The following is an 18,832-nucleotide window of genomic DNA, read 5'->3' as shown; positions in this document are numbered from 1 at the left end:
ATGGGACCTCTTCAAAGAGATGTGCCTATTCTTACCTATTTTCTGTACCTGCCTATCATTATTCACAGAGAATAGCAGGGAATCTTCCTATCAACATAGAAAACGTTCAAATACTATAATGGTAGCCATGCAAAATCTTGCAGGGCTCATCTTGGTCTAGGAACACTCAGATTAAAGAGTATCTGCAGATCTTGAAGAAAGCCATGGTGGGGATTTTCAGCACAGAGCGTGAATACTCAAAGCTGCTAGAATAGCAAGTTGCTGTGTGAAAAACCGTCCCAGTCACACGTTCCACAGCTTCGCAGCTCCAGCCCCGCTCACATCCTGTCCTCTCTTACATTACATGCTTTGTAGCCCTGAGATTAATAACACTTGTGAGTTCAAAGGCAGTAAATGGAACCACTTCAGTTACTCAAGCCAAAATTTAACACAGATGTCTTCTGAAATACACTCACTGTTCAGTCACCATCTATTCCAGGATTAGAACCGATGTTATCTGAAACTTTGATCTTAATCAATTTAATTTACTTTGTATAAAAACACACATTTGTATATACAAGAGCAACAGGAAACAAATATTTACATATGATTAAATATACAAAGTCTCAGTACAGATGCTCACCTTTATAAAATAAATGATGCTAAAATGTGTCATACGTTTTCTTGAAAATTTTCAGTCTCTCAGACATTAAGTTGGACCTATCTTCTTACCACAGTACATCTCATTAATAAAGTTTCTAAAAAACCCCTCCATTTACTATGTGAGAAAGATGTTACATATTAGACATAAGTACTTACTGCAAGCACGTGCAATCATAAGACAGGAAAAGTTATAAATGCTTAAGGCACAACGCTCCATTTAGTACTACTGTGCAATCATTTACCTACTAATGTGTAAGGGGAAAAAAAAAAAGGTAAGCTAGCTCAACTTAATACCATTTACTGGTAGCCTATACTGATCTTTAAAGTTTAGTCAAACATCACAAATGCATACATGACCCAAGTCAGGATCCTGTAATGTGTAGAAATATTGCCCAGGAAACCCCCAGACTGCATAACTGGATTACATGAAACAAAATATCAGACGGTAAGATGTGGATAGTCAAACCCGTGTTCAGAAGAGCACACTGCAAGTAAATACATACAATTACGAAGTCCGAGTTTAAACAAATATGACTATAAACAAGCCCAGCTGACCTAAATGCAGGAAAGGTGGAATAGCAGGGACCAAGGTCACATTTGTGTGTGGATTTTCTAAAAACTGTAACATCGCATCAAATCTGGCGTTTTCAATATGCTCCAGTGTGAATTTCTTTTTAATTTATTTAAAAAATAGCCACCCAACTCAGTAATAGATGAAGGTCTAGGAGAACTAGGCCTTCTCCATGCTTAATGTAAATGAGCACTTAGTGGTGTACTAAAAGACTGCCCAAATACATAAAGCACGTGCACAGCTCTGAGAAGCTTGAGGACTCAAGCTAAATGCTGTAATAAAAGAGCAAAAAAGGAAAGTTAAATGCCAAATATACTTGCTGGATATCAGATGCTACTGGTATGCGTAGGCTTTCATATACCATCAGTGTAAGTAAAAATAGAAATATTTAAAAGGATCAGAGACTAAATAATTAAGGAAGCTCCCATGTATAGCACTGAATTAGAGGGGAGACGAAGGTTTAAGAAAAAAGACTGAGCACACTGAACAAGAGTACAATTGAGTTTCCAATATGAAAATACTAAACGAGAAATTCACGCGCTGAGAGTAATTTTCCTGCGTTGAAGTGGGTAGCGTCTTCTTTCTGGTGAATCTGCAGCTTTTTTTCTTTTTCGCAAAATGTAAGGATTTTTACTGGTATCAGCGTCTGTTGGTGTGACTTCTCCTGGGGATACGAAGTTTTGGACATTAGTTTCCTCCTTTGCCTTGCAACCAGCAAAGACTTCTTGCCGCAGCTTGCAGAGTTCCAAGACTGGTTGCCAAGTTAACGCTTGGGAGAAACCTTCTGCTCTTTCTATTAGTGCTGGGAGAGACTGCAAAAACAAACCCAAGTATTTCAGTTACATGGGAAAAGTAATGGTTACAATGAATGAAATAATGTTAATTAGATCGTGACAGGCACAAAAGCTTCAGTGCCTGCAGAGCTGATCCTTAGGATGGCAGGTGAAGGTTGGGAACTCAGAGCTACCAGCCTAACAGTGACCAGGGTCTGCACTCAGGGGCCACACAAAGAGTATGCCAAGTTTAAATGTTCCTTCATTATACCTCTAAGCTGAGTAAGTATCACAGGAACACCACAGTTCACATCTAAGCTGGTACTGGAGTAATAAATGCCATGTGCTGTATGAAGTTGTACAGGTCTTCAAAAGATGTTTTTCAGATGCTGCACGTTCTAAAAATCTCTGCAAAAAAAGATTTCCTACAGCCACAGGGTAATCTTCCTTATTACCATGTGAGGGGGAATGCTTTACGTATACAACTTCAGCAGTCCAAACCTAAAGACGTACTTGCTTCAAAAGTACACACGCAGGCTTTTTTGTACAAAACTATCACCAAGGTGAGTTAGAACTCCTGTTTTATGACATATTATCAGATCAAGAAAATAAAAAAAATCCTCTTGGAGCACACAGAGATCTTACCTTCATTGCTCCACTGATCTGTTTGGATACCATTTCTGTCACCTGCTTCAGATCTGCGATGCAAGCATCTACAGAAAAACATAAAGCCCAAATAAACTTCTGAAACGTAACTCCCTCCACCGCATACTTGCTATCGACTTCTTAGAAATTGGACAGAAAAGCAGTAGAGTCCCTGTATAAAACTTAAACCTGCAACACATTCCTTTCATTACAGCACTGAGAATGACAGCTTATATGTTTTATCTTACTATTATTACTCTTCATCACTCAAAATGTAGTAGTGTCTAGCAGTTTCAACTATAGCAAGCCACAAAGATCTTCAGTAGAAAACCTACAGCTTATACAAAACATGAAACACAAAGACAGTATTTGACATAAAGGAAGAGAACAGTTATAAAGAAAAAAAAATATCTGTTTTTAAACCTTTCACGCTCATACTACATTTGATTAAAATGCACAAAAGAAGGAGAGTAAACACAGCTGTGGAGAAAATGAGACAAAGGAAACACATTTTAAGGAGGGGAAAAAATATAACCTTACTGCTCCCGCTTGGTAGCAACCAGTCAGCTTTCACAATAAGGGCTACTTTTTTCTCCTGGCTTAACTTACCAAGCATTAACACCAAGAATAAAACAGAACCAAGCTGTTCAAGAATAAAACAGAACCAAGTTCAATAAAACATGAACTGCATTAACTCTTCTGGGTTAATAAGAAAAGAAAGAAAAATAAGCTTTCAGGAACACTGAAGCACACAGCAAGTGCAGAATACTGGGGGAAAATGGCACATATTTGACTGCAATAGCAACATGATAAGATCATCAACACAATATAAGTTTCTGATTATTGATTTACAAGCAATAATAATTCTTTACAATTCTTTAAATTACAAAACTGTTTTGCATGTTCTCTGCCATTATTCCGTCTGCAACATTATGCCATCAACAAAAGCTTAAAATCAGTGGATAAGCGAGTGTGCTCCTGGGAACTAAGCAGCCTCACCTCCACTACTATTATTCTTCTGTAGGGTTTCACCAGTGCCTGCAGTAGGATACAATGTTGGATCGTGCACACAGCCCTAAACCATTTCAAGGTTTAACACAGCCTTCTGCTTTGAACTCAATCTTATGCAGGCTGCTGAAGATAAATTAAGTCAATCACTGTATTCTACCACAGGGTGACAGTGATCCCCTGCTGAAACGTAGTAAGCAGCGAGAGACATTGTTAAATTGTCTGTCCACATGGCCAACGTGCTGATCAAACATGGTTTAGGAAAGCATAATCCACATATGGACATGGATGCTAAAATGCACCATCATTCAGAGTTTGGAAGGAAAAACAGTCCAACAGCAGCCTCTTTAAACACACCACAGAGGCCTATCAATGGACACTCTCTAAAAGAAGGGTATGTCCATAACGAAGCATTCTTACAGTAGAGTATTGGGATTAGAAGACTGGTGACCCTACGAAATGGCAAGGAAGGAGTTAAGTAAAAATAATTACTTGGATTATTCCAGTTATACAGAAAGACTGACACACAGTTAAATAAAATTTGCCTGCAGGAGTTCAGCTTTACACGGACAGTATTATATTCCTCAGTGTTCAAGGCTTTCCAAAACATAGGGAAATGAAAAAAGGAAACGAAAGGTATTGAGTAATCTAAACATTTTAGTTTCTGGCCACTGTACTTGCTAAACTAGGATACATAAACTTCCCAAAGACTACATAATACTAAAATTCAGCACAAACTCTATGCTATCTTGGCTAGGACTTTGCTGTTACCTAACCTAAAAACGCAATACCTTAGCGCAAGCTGTTACTAACTTGCAAGTAGCTAATTCACATCAGAAAAGCACAGATCCAGACACTAGAAACCAAAAGAAACCCAGATATGAAGTAACACCCTTTACTGCTCTTGGTAGCTGCTTTGCTGCACAGGCTGGCATTTCTGGAAGCAATGTCTCCTGTTTACAAAGAGGAAATGATGCCTAGAGTGAAGGCAGATCAGCAGGGTGAGAACTGGAAGATGAAGCTCGGCTTCCCAAACTTTAACACCACTGCTTGTTACACCAGCTTTACATTATGTGCAGTAACCCATAGTCTGGGTTGTGCAACCACGCTTTTCAATGTAGAACAGCATTGGTAAATCCTGTCATTTTTCAATATTTAGGAACGGGCAAGACCGAACTTTCCATTTCTTAAGGCCAACCTCAAGAAGGCACATCCCAATCATCAATTGCAAAATACACCACCTTCTTCCACGGACTTTGTGTAAGGAATAACCTTTCAAAAGCATGTAGCAAACTTATGATGCTGTTTGCAGTTTTGTTTCTTCACCAACCCTTACAAATGACACAGGTAAGATAAAACTTGATGCCTACTTTGCAAGTTAGGAGAGTCAACACTGCCACCACTGAGTACTACACAACTGCTTTCAATTCCCTGAAGAAACTGACTGATTAGGAAGAGAGACTGCAGCATTTCTAGTGTTCATGCAAAAGGAACACAAGAACGGTCAAAGTATAATGCCAGCAATCCACCTAGTTCCTCATCTGGCTTCCACCAGTGGTGAAGGAAAGAAGTAAGAAAACCTACTGAGGGTAGTAGTTCTGTGACAATTTCTACCCAATACCCACACAGTGGTCAGCTTTTGCCTTTAAGTACAGTGCCTAACAGCCAATAGCTCTTGGAACAAGAGAAATGGACACAATAAACTGACACAGCAATACATTCAGTTACGACAAACTTCTAGCTATTTTAGTTCATTATTTAAACAGTCAATAATTTTAAACAAGTTTAAAGAAAGAAAACTTCTTAAACATTTATAGCTAGCCAGTAAGGTAGGCAGTGTTTCCTCGGTACAGTCAACCTCCCCTTGAAATCTTTACCTTGAGAAGGCTGTGATCTTATCTCTTCTGGTTTTACGACAGGCTGGTAGAGTTTCTGCATATTCAAAAAAAGAAAAATTCTGAAATACTGTCTTGGTTTAATAGGTATGTAATAGACACATAGCAGTCAGAACAATGGAGAAAGGCTAATACAAGGAGATGGTGGTGGAATTATGCAGATAAACAATGTATTAAGAGGTATAGTTTACAGATACTCCGTTACTGGAAATAGTGTTCTGGTTAACACAGTAAAGTTCACTGCAAACACATCTCCAGAATCTGCTTCAGTTTGCAGAATTCTAATTATTAAAGCATGAGAACTAAACTGAAATCCAGACATTTTGGAAGAAGCATTGCCACCTGCTGCACAACTGGGGAAAAAGAGCTGCTCTGGCTTCTAAGGAGCCATTAATGAAAACAGTGCGCTTTCACAGAGGAACAAACTCGAACAAAGGGTACATCAAGACAAAAAGCTAAGAAAAAGAAAACTATTTAAATGACTACATTCTAGCCCTGCAATTACTTATGGATAAGAAAGAACCCTGTCCTTCACAAACCAGGCTCACTGGCTTTTTGGTCCTACTCTGAGTCTTATGACTTGACATCAGTTAATTGTGACATGAGGTTAACTAATAATAAATAATGAACACAACTAATATTTAGTTATATTAAAGGTGGAATTAGAAGTAACTACCAGGGAGGAAGGAAAAAAAGCAAAGACATGGGAACATAAGTTATGTCACCTGCAAGTTAGTATTTTTCTCCACTTCAGGAGCTGTCCCTCAACCTTCTTCGACCAAAAGCAAGCAGGAGGAAAGTTAATTATTCCTCCCTGTAGTTTTACCAAAGCAAATTTTTCACAGCTCACGTATCATCTTAACAAGTTAACAGTAACAGCTCCAAGCAGAAGAACAAACATTGCTTGCATTATCCTCAAACATAACAGAACTTATTGACTGAAAACCTACAGGATGATCTCTTGCTTTGGCAGTTATAGGGAGATCACTACACTAAATGAGTGGCTCTCTCCAGATAAACTGCAGTTAAATACCACGTCTTCATAATTCTCCATCTTTATGCCTCAGAAAACAGGCATCACAGGAGTAGCTACGGTCAAAAAAGAACATAAAAATTCCTCAACCAAAAGCAGAGAAACCACTAGTACCTTCACAGAAGTGGCTGAGAGGGGAAAAAAAAGCCACTTCATTTACAGAGATAAACTAAAAACTTTCTATATTTTGAAGACACTTTTAATTAAAATAACCATCTAGTTGTCGTGGTGTAAAATTTGAAGAGATCAGCAACAGAAAAAAGGTAGTGTGAAATGCATTATAAATAACTAATCCACTTTGGGACTCGGGTAGAACATGGTTTTCCTTTTGCAGAAAGCTTAAAAGTTCTTGTTAAATCTTGGTGTTATGCAATAGTGTATTTTATTTTAGTTGATTTTTTTGTTTGTTTGTTTTACATACTTGATATATTGACAAAACAGAGAGATCACAAAAGGCAATATATGTTAGAAAGTATCTCAGCTTTAAGACAAATACATACCCATGCACTTCTAGTTACTGTAAATCATCTATGCCTGGCTAACCTAGAGAGTTACTTTTGTCAATTTTAGTCCTCAGAAATGCAACGCAGGCTCTTAACCAACTTGCCAAAAAAAAAATAAATCCCTGTCTTCTTTAGTATAGAATCATAGAATAGCTGAGGTTGGAAAGGGCCTCTAAAGATGGTCTAGTCCAATCCCCTACTGAAAGCAGGGCCTCCTCCAGTCAGGTTTTCAGTATCTCCATGAGTATCTCCAAGGATGGAGACTCCACAGTCTTGCTGGGCAACCTGTGCCAGTGCTTTGACTACCCTCACAGTTCTCTTTTTTTTTTTTAATGGTTAAACAGAATTTGCTGTATTTCCACTTGTGCCCACTGTCTCCTGTCCTTTTTTTTCCAAAGGAAATTGACTCCTAATTAATCAGCAGGTAAGCAAAAGGCAGGCCTAACGTAACTGCAGGAAAGAAATTTAGCAACCAAGGACATGACTGGGTTGTTTAATGCCAGTAATTTCTTTACACTCAGCATCAAAAAAACAGAGAAATTACTGCGCCTATTTATTAATCCACATTACTGTTTTTTTTTCTTTTCTTTACTGAAAGTACTTACCCGGTGTAGTTACTAGCTCAACAAAAGTGCTTAAGAAAACACAGACATCTTTTTAACAGTCATATACTGCACACGATAATATCTATCTGTACGTATCATAACATTCAATACTTCAACCAGCCTTCAGCGAAGGATTTCAGAAACCCGGATTTGACAAGATAAATAGGTGTACACTGGCTTGTAAATCATGAGTCATCATGTTGAAGCAATCTGCCTAAGTAACTTGCTGAACTGTGCCACAGGCCCAATTCACTCATAATCACAACAGTTTGCAGTAACCCTCATTTTACTGAAGAACAAATTAATGCAAAGAAACAATTTCATTATATGACAAAGAATCAAAAGAAACTATGGGAAGCTTAACGGTCAACGTTTGATGATTTATTTCTCCAAGTTATATATGGTCAGCAGTTGCTATATGCAAAGGTTTTCTGAAAATCTTCGGTTACTCACCAACATCTCTTGCTCCGCTTTCATGGTTTGGACAGCATGCATCAGTATCTTTTTAGGACACTGCTTACGCTTTGTTGTTGTCTCTACTATTAGTTCATCAAATTGATCTTCAAGAATTTTAATGCTGGAACCTGAAAATGACAAACACACAAAGTTACTGTAGAATTTGTACAATTTTTTTTTAATTTGAGACAAAGTTATAAGGAAAAAATCAGCTTTAGATCTGAAATAAGGAATCATGCGTGATTATCAATGAAGAGATAAATATATGTCTTGGATCTCCTTGTTAAGGTGATACAGAAATTGAACAACTTGATGTTGGCCAGTTACTTCTGAAGTAAATGAGCAGGGGGGGAAGGAGGTGGAGAACCATCTGGGGAAAAAATAAAAAAATTATTTCTCTATGAACTCTGAATCCATGAAGAAAGTCTCACAAAGAAATGGTTACCTTTTGAGATAACCCGTTTTTCAACTGAAGAAAAGCAATGCAAGATGCAGCAAGAAAAATGGTTTATCTGTGTAATTTACAAGCATTAAACAAACACCAACTGTCCAAACAGTAATCTGAAGCCTAACTAACTTTATATCATCTAGAGCACAAACATGCAGTTTAATGTGACAATATACAATGCCACCTTAATGAAACACGGTTCCTGGAAATACTCTGGATCCTGATGACATCTGTAATTACTTGTCATAAGGAGTTTGCAAAAAACAAAACATGTCTCCTTTAAACATCTGAGGCCCGAGAAACTGTATGTGGTAGGAGCTAACTTTCACAGCTTGCTTTTCCAATCCTAACATTAGACTAAATATCTAGCACATGTTTTCAGCTGTCAACTGGTGTTTTTACTACTGCTACTACTGCTACCCTACTAAAGGTACTTAGCTTCTCCAAGATTGCAATTAAACTTAACAATTTTAAAAGCTTAAGATACTATTTTAAAACTGGTTTCAAAATTTAGACAAGTAAATGCCTGCACTTCTCTGACATCAGATGCCATTGTTACAAACTATAAAAAAATAAATTATAGAAGAAAACAGAATTAACTACTCAATCTTATATCCTGTGTGTAACTGAGACATAGTGCATTATTTCTGTATTATTCTATCTGCACACTCCTATAATTTTTCTCCACACGTGGAGATTTGAAATGTTGATAATAGTCTTTCTTTTTTATTTTGCAAACTCTTTAGCATTTAAATTCACCGTTCCCATTCATGTGTTGAGCACAACTCACAAGCCATGCAATGTTTTCAATCTAGTGCTAAAGAATGGCTTTTGAGCACCCTCTCTTGGTCAACCTGTGCAGAATCAGGCGATTGTAAACCTCAGAAAGGCAAAATCAAGGTTTAAGAGTTTGTGGGTTTGTTTTTTGTTTGTTTGTTTTAGGATCACCATGAAAACATTGAAGTATAGAAAGGTAAGACTTGAGCCACTGGTCAATGTAAACACCAAAGGCACAAAACGCCGGATCACTTGGTGATTCAAACCGGATCATGGAGAGGCACGTGAGTAAATTTAAGTCAAATTAAAAAGCACGATACAGTCCTTACATCTGCTTTATGCCAGCTGCAGGACGACGACAGTATCTCAGCTGGCATAAAGTTAGACTTGTACAGACAAAGGATAACTTACTGAAAATAACATCCATCTGGACAAAGTTTTCCTGTTAAGAAAATCCTGTTAAGAATTTTTGAACAAATTTGAATTAGTGAAGTAAGCCTGAATCAGTTCAGCATTTTGCATCGTGAGACCAGTGAATTTTTTACCTTGTAGTCAAAGGAGTTGGAGATTTATCATACTAGAACTACAACTGCAGAAGCTTCCTGAACAAAACACAGTTCAAGGAGCTATTTCTCCATAGCCGGTTCAATATATCTGTATTTTCAGCTTTGTGCAACTGTAAAAAGCATCAAGTTGCAGGCAAAGAACATCTAACACTAACATAGGAGAGCAAATGAACTGCACTGAAATTTTCTTTGGACACCAGCCTACCAAGAATCTCCACTAACATTATTCAAAAGACAATAATTACAAACACTGTCTATATTACATATATGATTATATAACAATTATTTAAAACATTTCCTCAATTTGTATACTAAATAGTAGCAACATATATACTACTAGGGTCTCTTGATAGGAAGAGATCTTGGCCAATGTCCCAACACAAGATCACTCAGGCTGGAAGGGCCCTCATGAGGTCTCTCCTGACTCAAGCCTCCTGCTCACAGCAGAGTCAACACCCAGTTCAAACCAGGTTGCTCAGAATTTTCATCCAGTTGGTTCTTGGAAGCCTCCAGTGCTGGAGCCTACACAAGCTCTCTAGGTAACCTTTTCCAATGCTCAGTTATCCTAATAGTGAATTATTACTTCCTTACATCAAGCTAGAACCTCTTTTAATTTATGACCCTTGCCTCTGTGCACCTCAACGAATAGCCTGGCTCCATATTCTCTGTAACCTCCTCGTAGGTACTGGCTGGCTGGCTTGTCTTCTCTGGGCTAAACAAGCCCAGTTCCTTCAGTCTCAACTCACAGGGCAAGTGCTCCAGTCCCCTCGCCGTCTTGGCAGCCTCTTATGAACCCACTCCAGTTTATCAACAATTTCCCTATACTGAGGGGTCCAAAAATGAGTGTACTACTCCAGATGTGCTCTACTAAGTGCAGAGTAAAGGCAAATAATCACTTCCTTGGATCTACTGACTACGCTCCTGTTAACACAATATACTGGCCTAGCTCGGTGTTAGCCTGCCAGGACTCCCAGGTCCTTTTCATCCTGTAGTCCTGCAAGGGGTTAACCCTTCCCAGATTTAGGGCTTTGCTTTTTGTCCTTGTTGAATTTCGTAAGACTCCCGTAGATGCGTTTCTTCAGCCTGTTTATGTTCCCCTGAATGGGCCTGCCCTGGAGCATATTCACTGCACAGCACCCTGGTTGATGCCACCTGCAAATTGGGTGAAGGCACCTTCCATCTCCTCCTTGGTCACACATAAAGACATTAAAAAGAACAGGTCCCAGAACAGACACCTGAGGAACTCTGCTTATAATCAGCCCTGAGGTAAAAGAATGAACCATTAAACACTATCCTCTGAGCTCAATGATCCAGCCGTGATTCTCACCTACCTGGACCATACCACCCTAGCTTGGATGCTCTGGTAGACTGTGTCATTGAATACTGGAGGAATTCCAATTCCAACACCAAGAGGGTTGGCATCTGGAGTACATGATGTATGAGAAGCAGCTGAGGGAAGCTGGGTTTGTTCACCATGAAGAAGAGAAGGCTAGGGGGTAATTTAACTGCTACCCTTAGCTATTTAAAGGGTGGTTCTAGAGAAGAGAAAGGCAGGCTCTTCTCAGAGGTGTGCAGCAGAAGGATGAGAGACAACAGGCATGTTGCAGTAAAGGACATTCCAACAGGCCACAGGGAAGAAAATTATCACCAACACGGCAAACACAGAAAATGACTGCCCAGAGAGGTTGTGAAGCCTCCAAATATGGATCTTGTTGCAGTGTTTTAGCTTTAAAAATAGATCATCTTACCCTATTCCATTAAATTTTGAATACTCACTTTATTTTGATAAAAGAAGCTGATTAAATAGAACAAACTCTTTCCTAACCTCCCAAATGAAAAATCTTGCTTTGAAATACCAACTTTTTAAAAGCTTGCTGTAGACTTTCCAGCAAGACAGCTGCCATTAAACTTAAGTTTGGGAGTCTCTAAGCTACTTTTCTCTGGTAATCAAGAGCAGATCCTTTAAGTTAGTCAAGCACCGTACTACTGATAGCTGGAACTTGTGCCTCAAGATCTATAAGGATCTTGACAGAAGTGTCAAACAGAGCAAGGGGCCTTCAGATAAAAGTTTCCCCTTCCCTCTTCTCTTGGATACAGGTCCCTACATAACTTGGTTACCCTTCTTTTCATTTACAAACACTGCTCTGTGCGAATCGTGCTCCTGCAGTGCGGCACTTCGCATCTTTACACAGGCACACCTGAGCTGGAGTTCGACCTTACCTGCTCTATGAGCATCCTTACCACCACGGACAGCTGGGGAAAAAACTGCCCAATTAAAAACACCACACGCAAAACCCAAAACAAAACCACCCAGCAAGAAATTAATGGAAACCAACGCATACCACTGTGCAGCTCGGAGTTGTCCGAAGTCTCCTCCCAGGGCTGCCCATTAATGGTAACGTTCTCCCGCACTGCTGTTTCGAAGTTCTGCAAGACACGGGACAGCCTGACAAGCCATCCTTCGGGCACGGGTACGCAGAACCTGCAGCTGGAAAGGTCCGCCCTGCCCGGGCCGGTCACCTCGGGGGAAACAGCTACCTAAACCCGCTACGCTAAGGGCTGGCACCATGGGACGCCTCAGCGCCGTGCCGGGCCCCTGGGCTGGAGCGGGCACATGCGCCCAGAGACGAGACCCCGCAGCCCCGGGCCGGGCCGCCCCGCTCCCCCCCGCCCTCAGCCTCACCCAGAGCGCGTCTCCCGCGGTGGCGGGCCCGCCCGGCTGCCCCTGGGCCAGGGCCCGCACGAAGGGCGCGCAGAGCGCCATCACCTCGCCCAGGCCGCGCCGCGAGCAGCACCGCACACGCGGGTCCTGCCGGGCGCCGGCGGCCGGGCTGAGCGGCGGCCCCGCGCCCGCCTCCCCCGCCGGCGGCAACAATGGCGAGGCGGGTCCCGCCGCCATTTCCCGCCTCGGACGCAGGGAAAATGACGGCCCGGAAGCAGAACCCGCGGCCTCCCCACCCCTTCCCCTCCGTCCCGGGCGAGGCATGGCGGCGGCGGGGCCGGTGGACTGCCACTGCCACCTCGCCGCGCCCTGCTTCCAGATGGTGAGGCGCGGAGAGGCGGGAGCGGGCGGCGGCGGCGGCCCCGGCGGCGGCCCTGGCGCTAAGGCGGTGCGTGTCTCTTGCAGGACGTGGGGGCTGTAGTGCGGGCGGCGGAGCAGGTGAGGCGGCCGGCAGCGACCCTCTCCCCACTCCTCCCCGGCCCCGCCGCCCGGCCCGGCCTCAGCGGGGCGGGGGTCTCTGTCTGGCGCAGGCGGCGGTGTCGGCGCTGGTGGTGGTGTCGGAGCAGGCGGCGGAGTTCCCGAGCGTCGTGGCGCTGGCGGAGAGGTGCGAGGCCGGCGGGTCCCCCCGGCGCCCACCCGTGTCCCGGCCGCGGGGTCTGCGCCTTGGCGGGAGCGACCGGCGGCGTGGGAGCTGACGGGGGACGCGCCGCCCTCTGCCGTGGTCAGGCCGGCCTTTCTTTTTGACTTTGAACTGGGTTTTTCCGTCGTCTCTCGTGCTGCAGACATCTGTTCTGTGTCTAGATTCCCAGGGTTTGTTTTGCCGTGCCTGGGGGTTCACCCGGTCCAAGAGGTTTCGCCAGAGGAGCAGCGCAGTGTTACTTTGAAGGTAAAACACAGGCCGGTTAGACTGGCGCAGCTGTGAATCGCTGCTGGTGTTACCAGAAAACAGTAACCAAGAAAGCTCTCTAAACCAAATAGTTTAGAAAGCCGACATCGGTTTATTGCAGCGCTGGGTGCATGGTGGATCTCTCCTCCTAGCATGCACACTGAGGGACAAAAGCACACTTGTTCTATACATTATAGAAAAATGAATATTCATACAATTCCGAGTAAAGCCCACCTATTCCAAGAAACCTTATGCATTTGCTAATACATTATGTAATTGTCTTTGCGCATGCTTACTAAATTGGAGAAGGGGTCTTGGGTGGGCTCTGGTGGTCGCTAGTGGTCATAACCCTCCCGTAGTGATGCTGTCTACTGTATAACCCCGCTTCTGCGCAAGCGTGGTCGAGGCCTTTTTGTTGACACATGCAGGTGGCTCCAAGGAGAAGATCCTGTTCTGTTTCTCACAGGATTTATCTCTGCTCCTGGTGCCAGAGCTCTGAATCAAGTCATTTAAGACACTACAAAGATGTTGTTCACAGTCTTGCTTATCTCTGCCCCTTCTTTGTAATTAGTGAGGAATTTAACAGAGACTTTGGATTCTCTTAAGACTAAGTGCAAGCAAGAGTCAGTGATGACTATAACTCTAAGTGTTATCAGTCCCAGAAGCAGACACTGTCTTCAAAACATGCCGTTAGCTTCAGAATGTACCGTTACTATAGCTGATAGGAAAATTGCTGAAAGAAAAGTTGATTCTGTCTAAAAGTTACACAGAGTAGGCCTTTTGGGGCCTACTTTGAGGCTTACTTTTACTAAACTGTCTGGTATCACTGGGACTGCTCAGGGCGGGCGATGGGATGCTCTGGTCTGCCTGATTTAACTGCAGATCTGCCCAGTGATTTTTCTGCACGTCTGTAATTGCAGAAGACCCAGCAGACCAAATCCCCGGGTCTCTTAGCGCATCCCTTTGTCCGTGTTAGTCCTAAAGCAGAATTGTTCACTGGAGTCATCTGGCCATGTTACTGCAGTGAAACAGTTTTTAAAAATCCCAAGTGAGTGCTTTGCTTACGTGTTTGCAGATGTCCCTTTGTTAGCATGGGAAGTGCAAGGCAACCATTTGTGCCCTTAGCCTGAAAAACTTGGAGAGCTGTCTGCAGCCATTTAATGTTACCAGGCTTTTTGTGGGCCTTGTTTTAATTACCTCTTCTGCTCCTGTGGAAAGATAACTTGCAACGAAGGGTCATTAAATAAACAAGTTTTAAGGTACAGAATTTAAGAATGATGAAGGAAACGCCAATTTAATCATAATGCTGAGTTCATACCTCTTCGATCTTGTAAGGGCAGTGAGGGTTGCATCTTTAATTTGTTCTTGCAGGATCTGGATGCTGCATTGCCACTTATAGAACTCTACAAAGATAAATTGGTGGGGATTGGAGAAGTAAGTAGAACCCATAACTTGTTTAAATGTCTATGGCTTTGGCAGCATCTGTCACTAGAATTACAAAAACTTAATGAATACTTACTTTTGTGTATGCAGTAAGTATTGCTATCAGCCTGAACAAGTGCTAAGTCTGATTTGTAATTCTCATAACGTGCTTTCCTTCATAGATTTGCTGGATTTCCTCTTTTCCTTCGTTATCATTATTAGGAAGTAGATGGCATTTATGCTGGTGGATTTAGTACGAAGAATTACATAATTATGCTATGTCGTCTTATGCCTGAATGTCTTTTGACATATTCTCTGGCACATGAAGTGTCAAGTCACATTGTTATCCTCATTCAGATCCTTCCTGCCTTCTTCCCTGACAAAATTAGGCTAAGCTGTGATTTCAGCACACCTCACTGACTTGTGCAGTCCTTTTTCCTTGTGATCCCTCATCTGTCTGTATCCATGTGTTGTCTGTCTCCTGTCTTATATTTTTTTATAAACTAATTGAGGCTTGAAAGCTTTAGGGTTGAGTCTACCTGTTTTGTGTTGTTGGTACTGGAGGGACTTAATGGCTGGTTCTGCACTGGCTGCAGAAAAAGCAGTTACTGGCAGAGCTTTGTAGCTAAACTTGCCATGTTGTACTTGTACTGTATATTAAGGACTTCGGTTGGTGTAACAGTGAATGGGGTTGCTTTGACAAACTTCACATATTGCCTGAACATGTTTAAATCAAAAAAAGTATAGAATTAATGGGTAATGTTTGCTAGAGATAGGACTAAAGCTACGGGTTCAGGTCGGAAATTTTACTTGTATTGGAGATCCAGATTTGAAGTTTAATCTGAAATAACATCCAATAGAATATAAATCCCCAGAAAACCAGTTACAGATTAAAATGTTAAATATACTTTTTAGTAACTGTCTGCCCGCAAATGCTTTCATAGTTGAAAAGTTTATGGTTGAGAATGGATTCTTTTCTGAGTTAAGCTACAGTTGAGCTCATTTTAATTGCAGTCTCTGGTATATATATATTTTGAAATGCCTTGCACTTTTGAAGCATTTTTTTGCATTTATATATGGTATTGTGGTTTAGCCAAGCGTTAGGTCTGTAAAATTTTTTCACTTCTCTTCTTTTACTGTAGGTTGGACTAGATTTCACTCCCAGATTTGCCAGCACGGATGAACAGAAGGAAGGACAAAGACAGGTTTTGATCAAGCAGATTGAGTTAGCAAGAAGACTGGATTTACCTTTGTAGGTTTTTTTTTTTACACTAGTAGGAGAATTTGCCAGATCTCAGTAACATGTGGAAATATTTCCCAGGATTTATAGTTACTAAGAGCCCACAGAACGTTTCTTACATGGATTAAACTGGCATTAGTGTCCTGTCAGTCTCCAGTTTGAGATTTAATTATAGACTTTTCCCTATGTTTGCACTTGAATACAGTGGTCTTCTGTGTCCTGTACTTGCTATGTTGTTGCTATATCTTCACTGTAGCTAAAATGATTCATATGTATGTCTCTAGACTTTTTTCCTGATAAAAGATGTAATACAGATTAATTATTTTCTTCCCAAGCTGCTGTTAGTTTGTTTTTATTTAAAAAGAAGAAGTATTTTGCTGAATTTCCTAATGCTGGGCCTCTCCTTGCTGTGCAGAAACGTTCATTCCCGCTCAGCTGGAAGACCAACCATTAATCTCTTAAAGGAACAAGGTATGTTTTTAATGCATTTTCCCCATCATGGCTTTTGTCAACAGTTGTGCCATGTCCTCACATCAGTTTGTGTACATGAAACTTGGGAGGAATAGTGCAGAGATTCTGTAGGGCACCGAGGTCCCATTGGGAGCTGACATCGCAGACCTACTGTAAACACTGCTAATGATTTGGTTTGCTTCTTTTCTTGAGGTGCTACAAAGGTGTTGCTCCATGCATTTGATGGGAAGCCATCTGTAGCAATGGAAGGGGTGAAAGCTGGATACTTCTTCTCCGTTCCTCCTTCCATTATAAGGAGCGAACAGGTAACATTTAAAGGGGTTTGTTCCTTCTCAGTGCTTGGGATTGCAGGTAATAGCTGACAGTTTGTCACGATGGCAAACATGACTGTTTTCACTGCACAGCTCAAGAATATGTTTGTGTTTTAAGTCTGTGGTGTTTGAAGTGGGACTAGCGGAACTTGCGTACGGTTGCTGTCACCTGACACTTCTCAATAGAAGTTTCAGCTGCTTATAGCATTGTGCATTTTTACTTTGGCTGAATTTCTACCTGGGGCTTTTGCCTTAGCTAGACTTTTTGGGGGAAATTTTGGCTAAAACAGTTCAGCTATTCCTGAGAAACAAGAGTTAAGAAAATAGGTGCTTTTTTCTCATTTTAATGTGGTTTATGGTGAACTCTTCTTTGGAAGCTTCTGTCACTGTACTGTTTCAGAGTAGGGACATGACACGTGGAAAAGGACTAGTTTCTATCTCAGTGCTATGGCACTTTCTATTAGAAAGGAAATCTGCTCACAACTGGCTAAGTCACAGACCTTTGAAGAATTGTGATTATCACAAGGTGTCTCCAGCAAAGAAACAGCTAAATTGCTTAAAGATGGCATTGGTCAGGTTCAGCCCTTGATTTGGTGAGACTGCTTTTTTAATTTCTACTCTGGGCTACCACAAGCTATGATAACTTCTTATTTTGGGGTAGCAGTCAACTCTAAATATAGGGTATTTTGTGCAATGTAACTACATGATTTAATAAATAACAACAATGGATTCAGTGTTTACATAATAGTATTTCAGATATTTAGAAGACAGGATAATCCTAATATGAAGGGACTTCTTGAGCAGCTCCTGGTATTCTTGCTTCCATTCTGAAATTGTTGATAAAATGCAGACAGTAGCATCGAAGTCTTTTGACATTGCTTTTAAATGCAGAGGATATCCTCCCTTCATAGAATTTTTTTCCCCACAGGTCTAAGTGCATAAAGTGTTTAATAGCTGTCTTATTTTCTTCAAGAAACAGAAGCTTGTGAAACTGTTACCTCTGGAAAGTATGTGCTTGGAAACTGACTCTCCTGCTCTGGGGCCTGAAAAACAGGTATATGATGGGGGGGACCACTTCTGTGTGTGTACATCCAAACCTTATGGAGGTCAGTTGCTGACACAGGAGAGTGAAGCAGTGTAAGCGTGGGTACAAGGGACAAAAGAGGTTGCCAAGTGAAAATTTTGAGATGAACAAGTCAGTGTTCCTGAGGCTGGGAAAGGAGAAGAAATTCCAGGAATGGGCAAAGTGGAAAAATAATCCAAGAAGAATAGATACATGTAACTTCTCTGGCACACATGCCACAATGTGACCGAAGTTGTGGCAGGAAGTACTGAATCTGAAAGGCCTGTGATCTGTAGGGATCTGTAATTTGGTCTGATTTTTTGTTCTTTTTTTTTTTTTTTTTCAGGTGAGAAATGAACCAAAAAATATTTACATTGCTGCAGAATATATTGCCAAAATTAAAGGAATTCCAGTTGAAGAAGTTATAGAAGTGACTACACAGAATGCACTGAAAGTGTTCCCCAAACTTCGGAACTTTCTTCGGATGTAGATTCAGAAACTGATATATGTAATGTTGCAGAAACTGTTATTTATGGTGTAATTAATAAAACCAACGTGCATCTTGTCTTAAAGTGGAGTTCTGCTGTTGGAAAGTTCAAGAAGTGAGCAGAGTGTTATATAGATGCATAGGATGAATATAGGGAATTTCTCAAATATCTTTGGTATGCACCATTGTCATCTCTTGGATGTGATAAAGACAGGTTGTTCATTTGCACCTCGCATGTCTCTGAAAGAATACTTTGTAAAGAAGAGCACCATAAAATTGGCAGTTTAGTTTCTCAGGCTCCTTGCTCA

At 41.3% G+C, this 18,832-nt stretch overlaps 2 protein-coding genes across 3 annotated transcripts; one reads left to right on the top strand and one right to left on the bottom strand.

The window, feature by feature from the left end:
* Positions 1-548: 548 nt before the first annotated feature.
* NSL1 (NSL1 component of MIS12 kinetochore complex) lies at positions 549-12,908 on the bottom strand. The gene is made up of 6 exons (XM_068397475.1): positions 12,606-12,908; positions 12,265-12,349; positions 8,129-8,259; positions 5,517-5,571; positions 2,632-2,699; positions 549-2,025 (listed from the first exon to the last, which is right to left on the bottom strand). Exons 1-6 carry the CDS (start codon positions 12,906-12,908, stop codon positions 1,747-1,749), a joined length of 921 nt encoding a protein of 306 aa, XP_068253576.1. The 3' UTR covers positions 549-1,746.
* Positions 12,885-18,609, top strand: TATDN3 (TatD DNase domain containing 3). 2 transcript variants are annotated; one of them, XM_068397498.1, is made up of 10 exons: positions 12,885-12,966; positions 13,050-13,082; positions 13,175-13,248; positions 13,446-13,530; positions 14,902-14,964; positions 16,095-16,204; positions 16,608-16,663; positions 16,856-16,968; positions 17,954-18,028; positions 18,384-18,609. In XM_068397498.1, exons 1-10 carry the CDS (start codon positions 12,907-12,909, stop codon positions 18,525-18,527), a joined length of 813 nt encoding a protein of 270 aa, XP_068253599.1. In that variant the 5' UTR covers positions 12,885-12,906; the 3' UTR covers positions 18,528-18,609. The 2 variants fall into 2 exon arrangements, with proteins under 2 accessions (XP_068253599.1, XP_068253588.1); XM_068397487.1 differs by having other exon boundaries at positions 17,948-18,028.
* Positions 18,610-18,832: the final 223 nt, after the last annotated feature.

Source organism: Nyctibius grandis, chromosome 1, assembly GCF_013368605.1.
Source record: "Nyctibius grandis isolate bNycGra1 chromosome 1, bNycGra1.pri, whole genome shotgun sequence".
NCBI classification, from domain to species: Eukaryota; Metazoa; Chordata; class Aves; order Nyctibiiformes; family Nyctibiidae; genus Nyctibius; species Nyctibius grandis.
The sequence above is the reverse complement of the archived record's forward strand: the minus strand, read 5'-3'. Positions and strand labels throughout refer to the sequence as shown.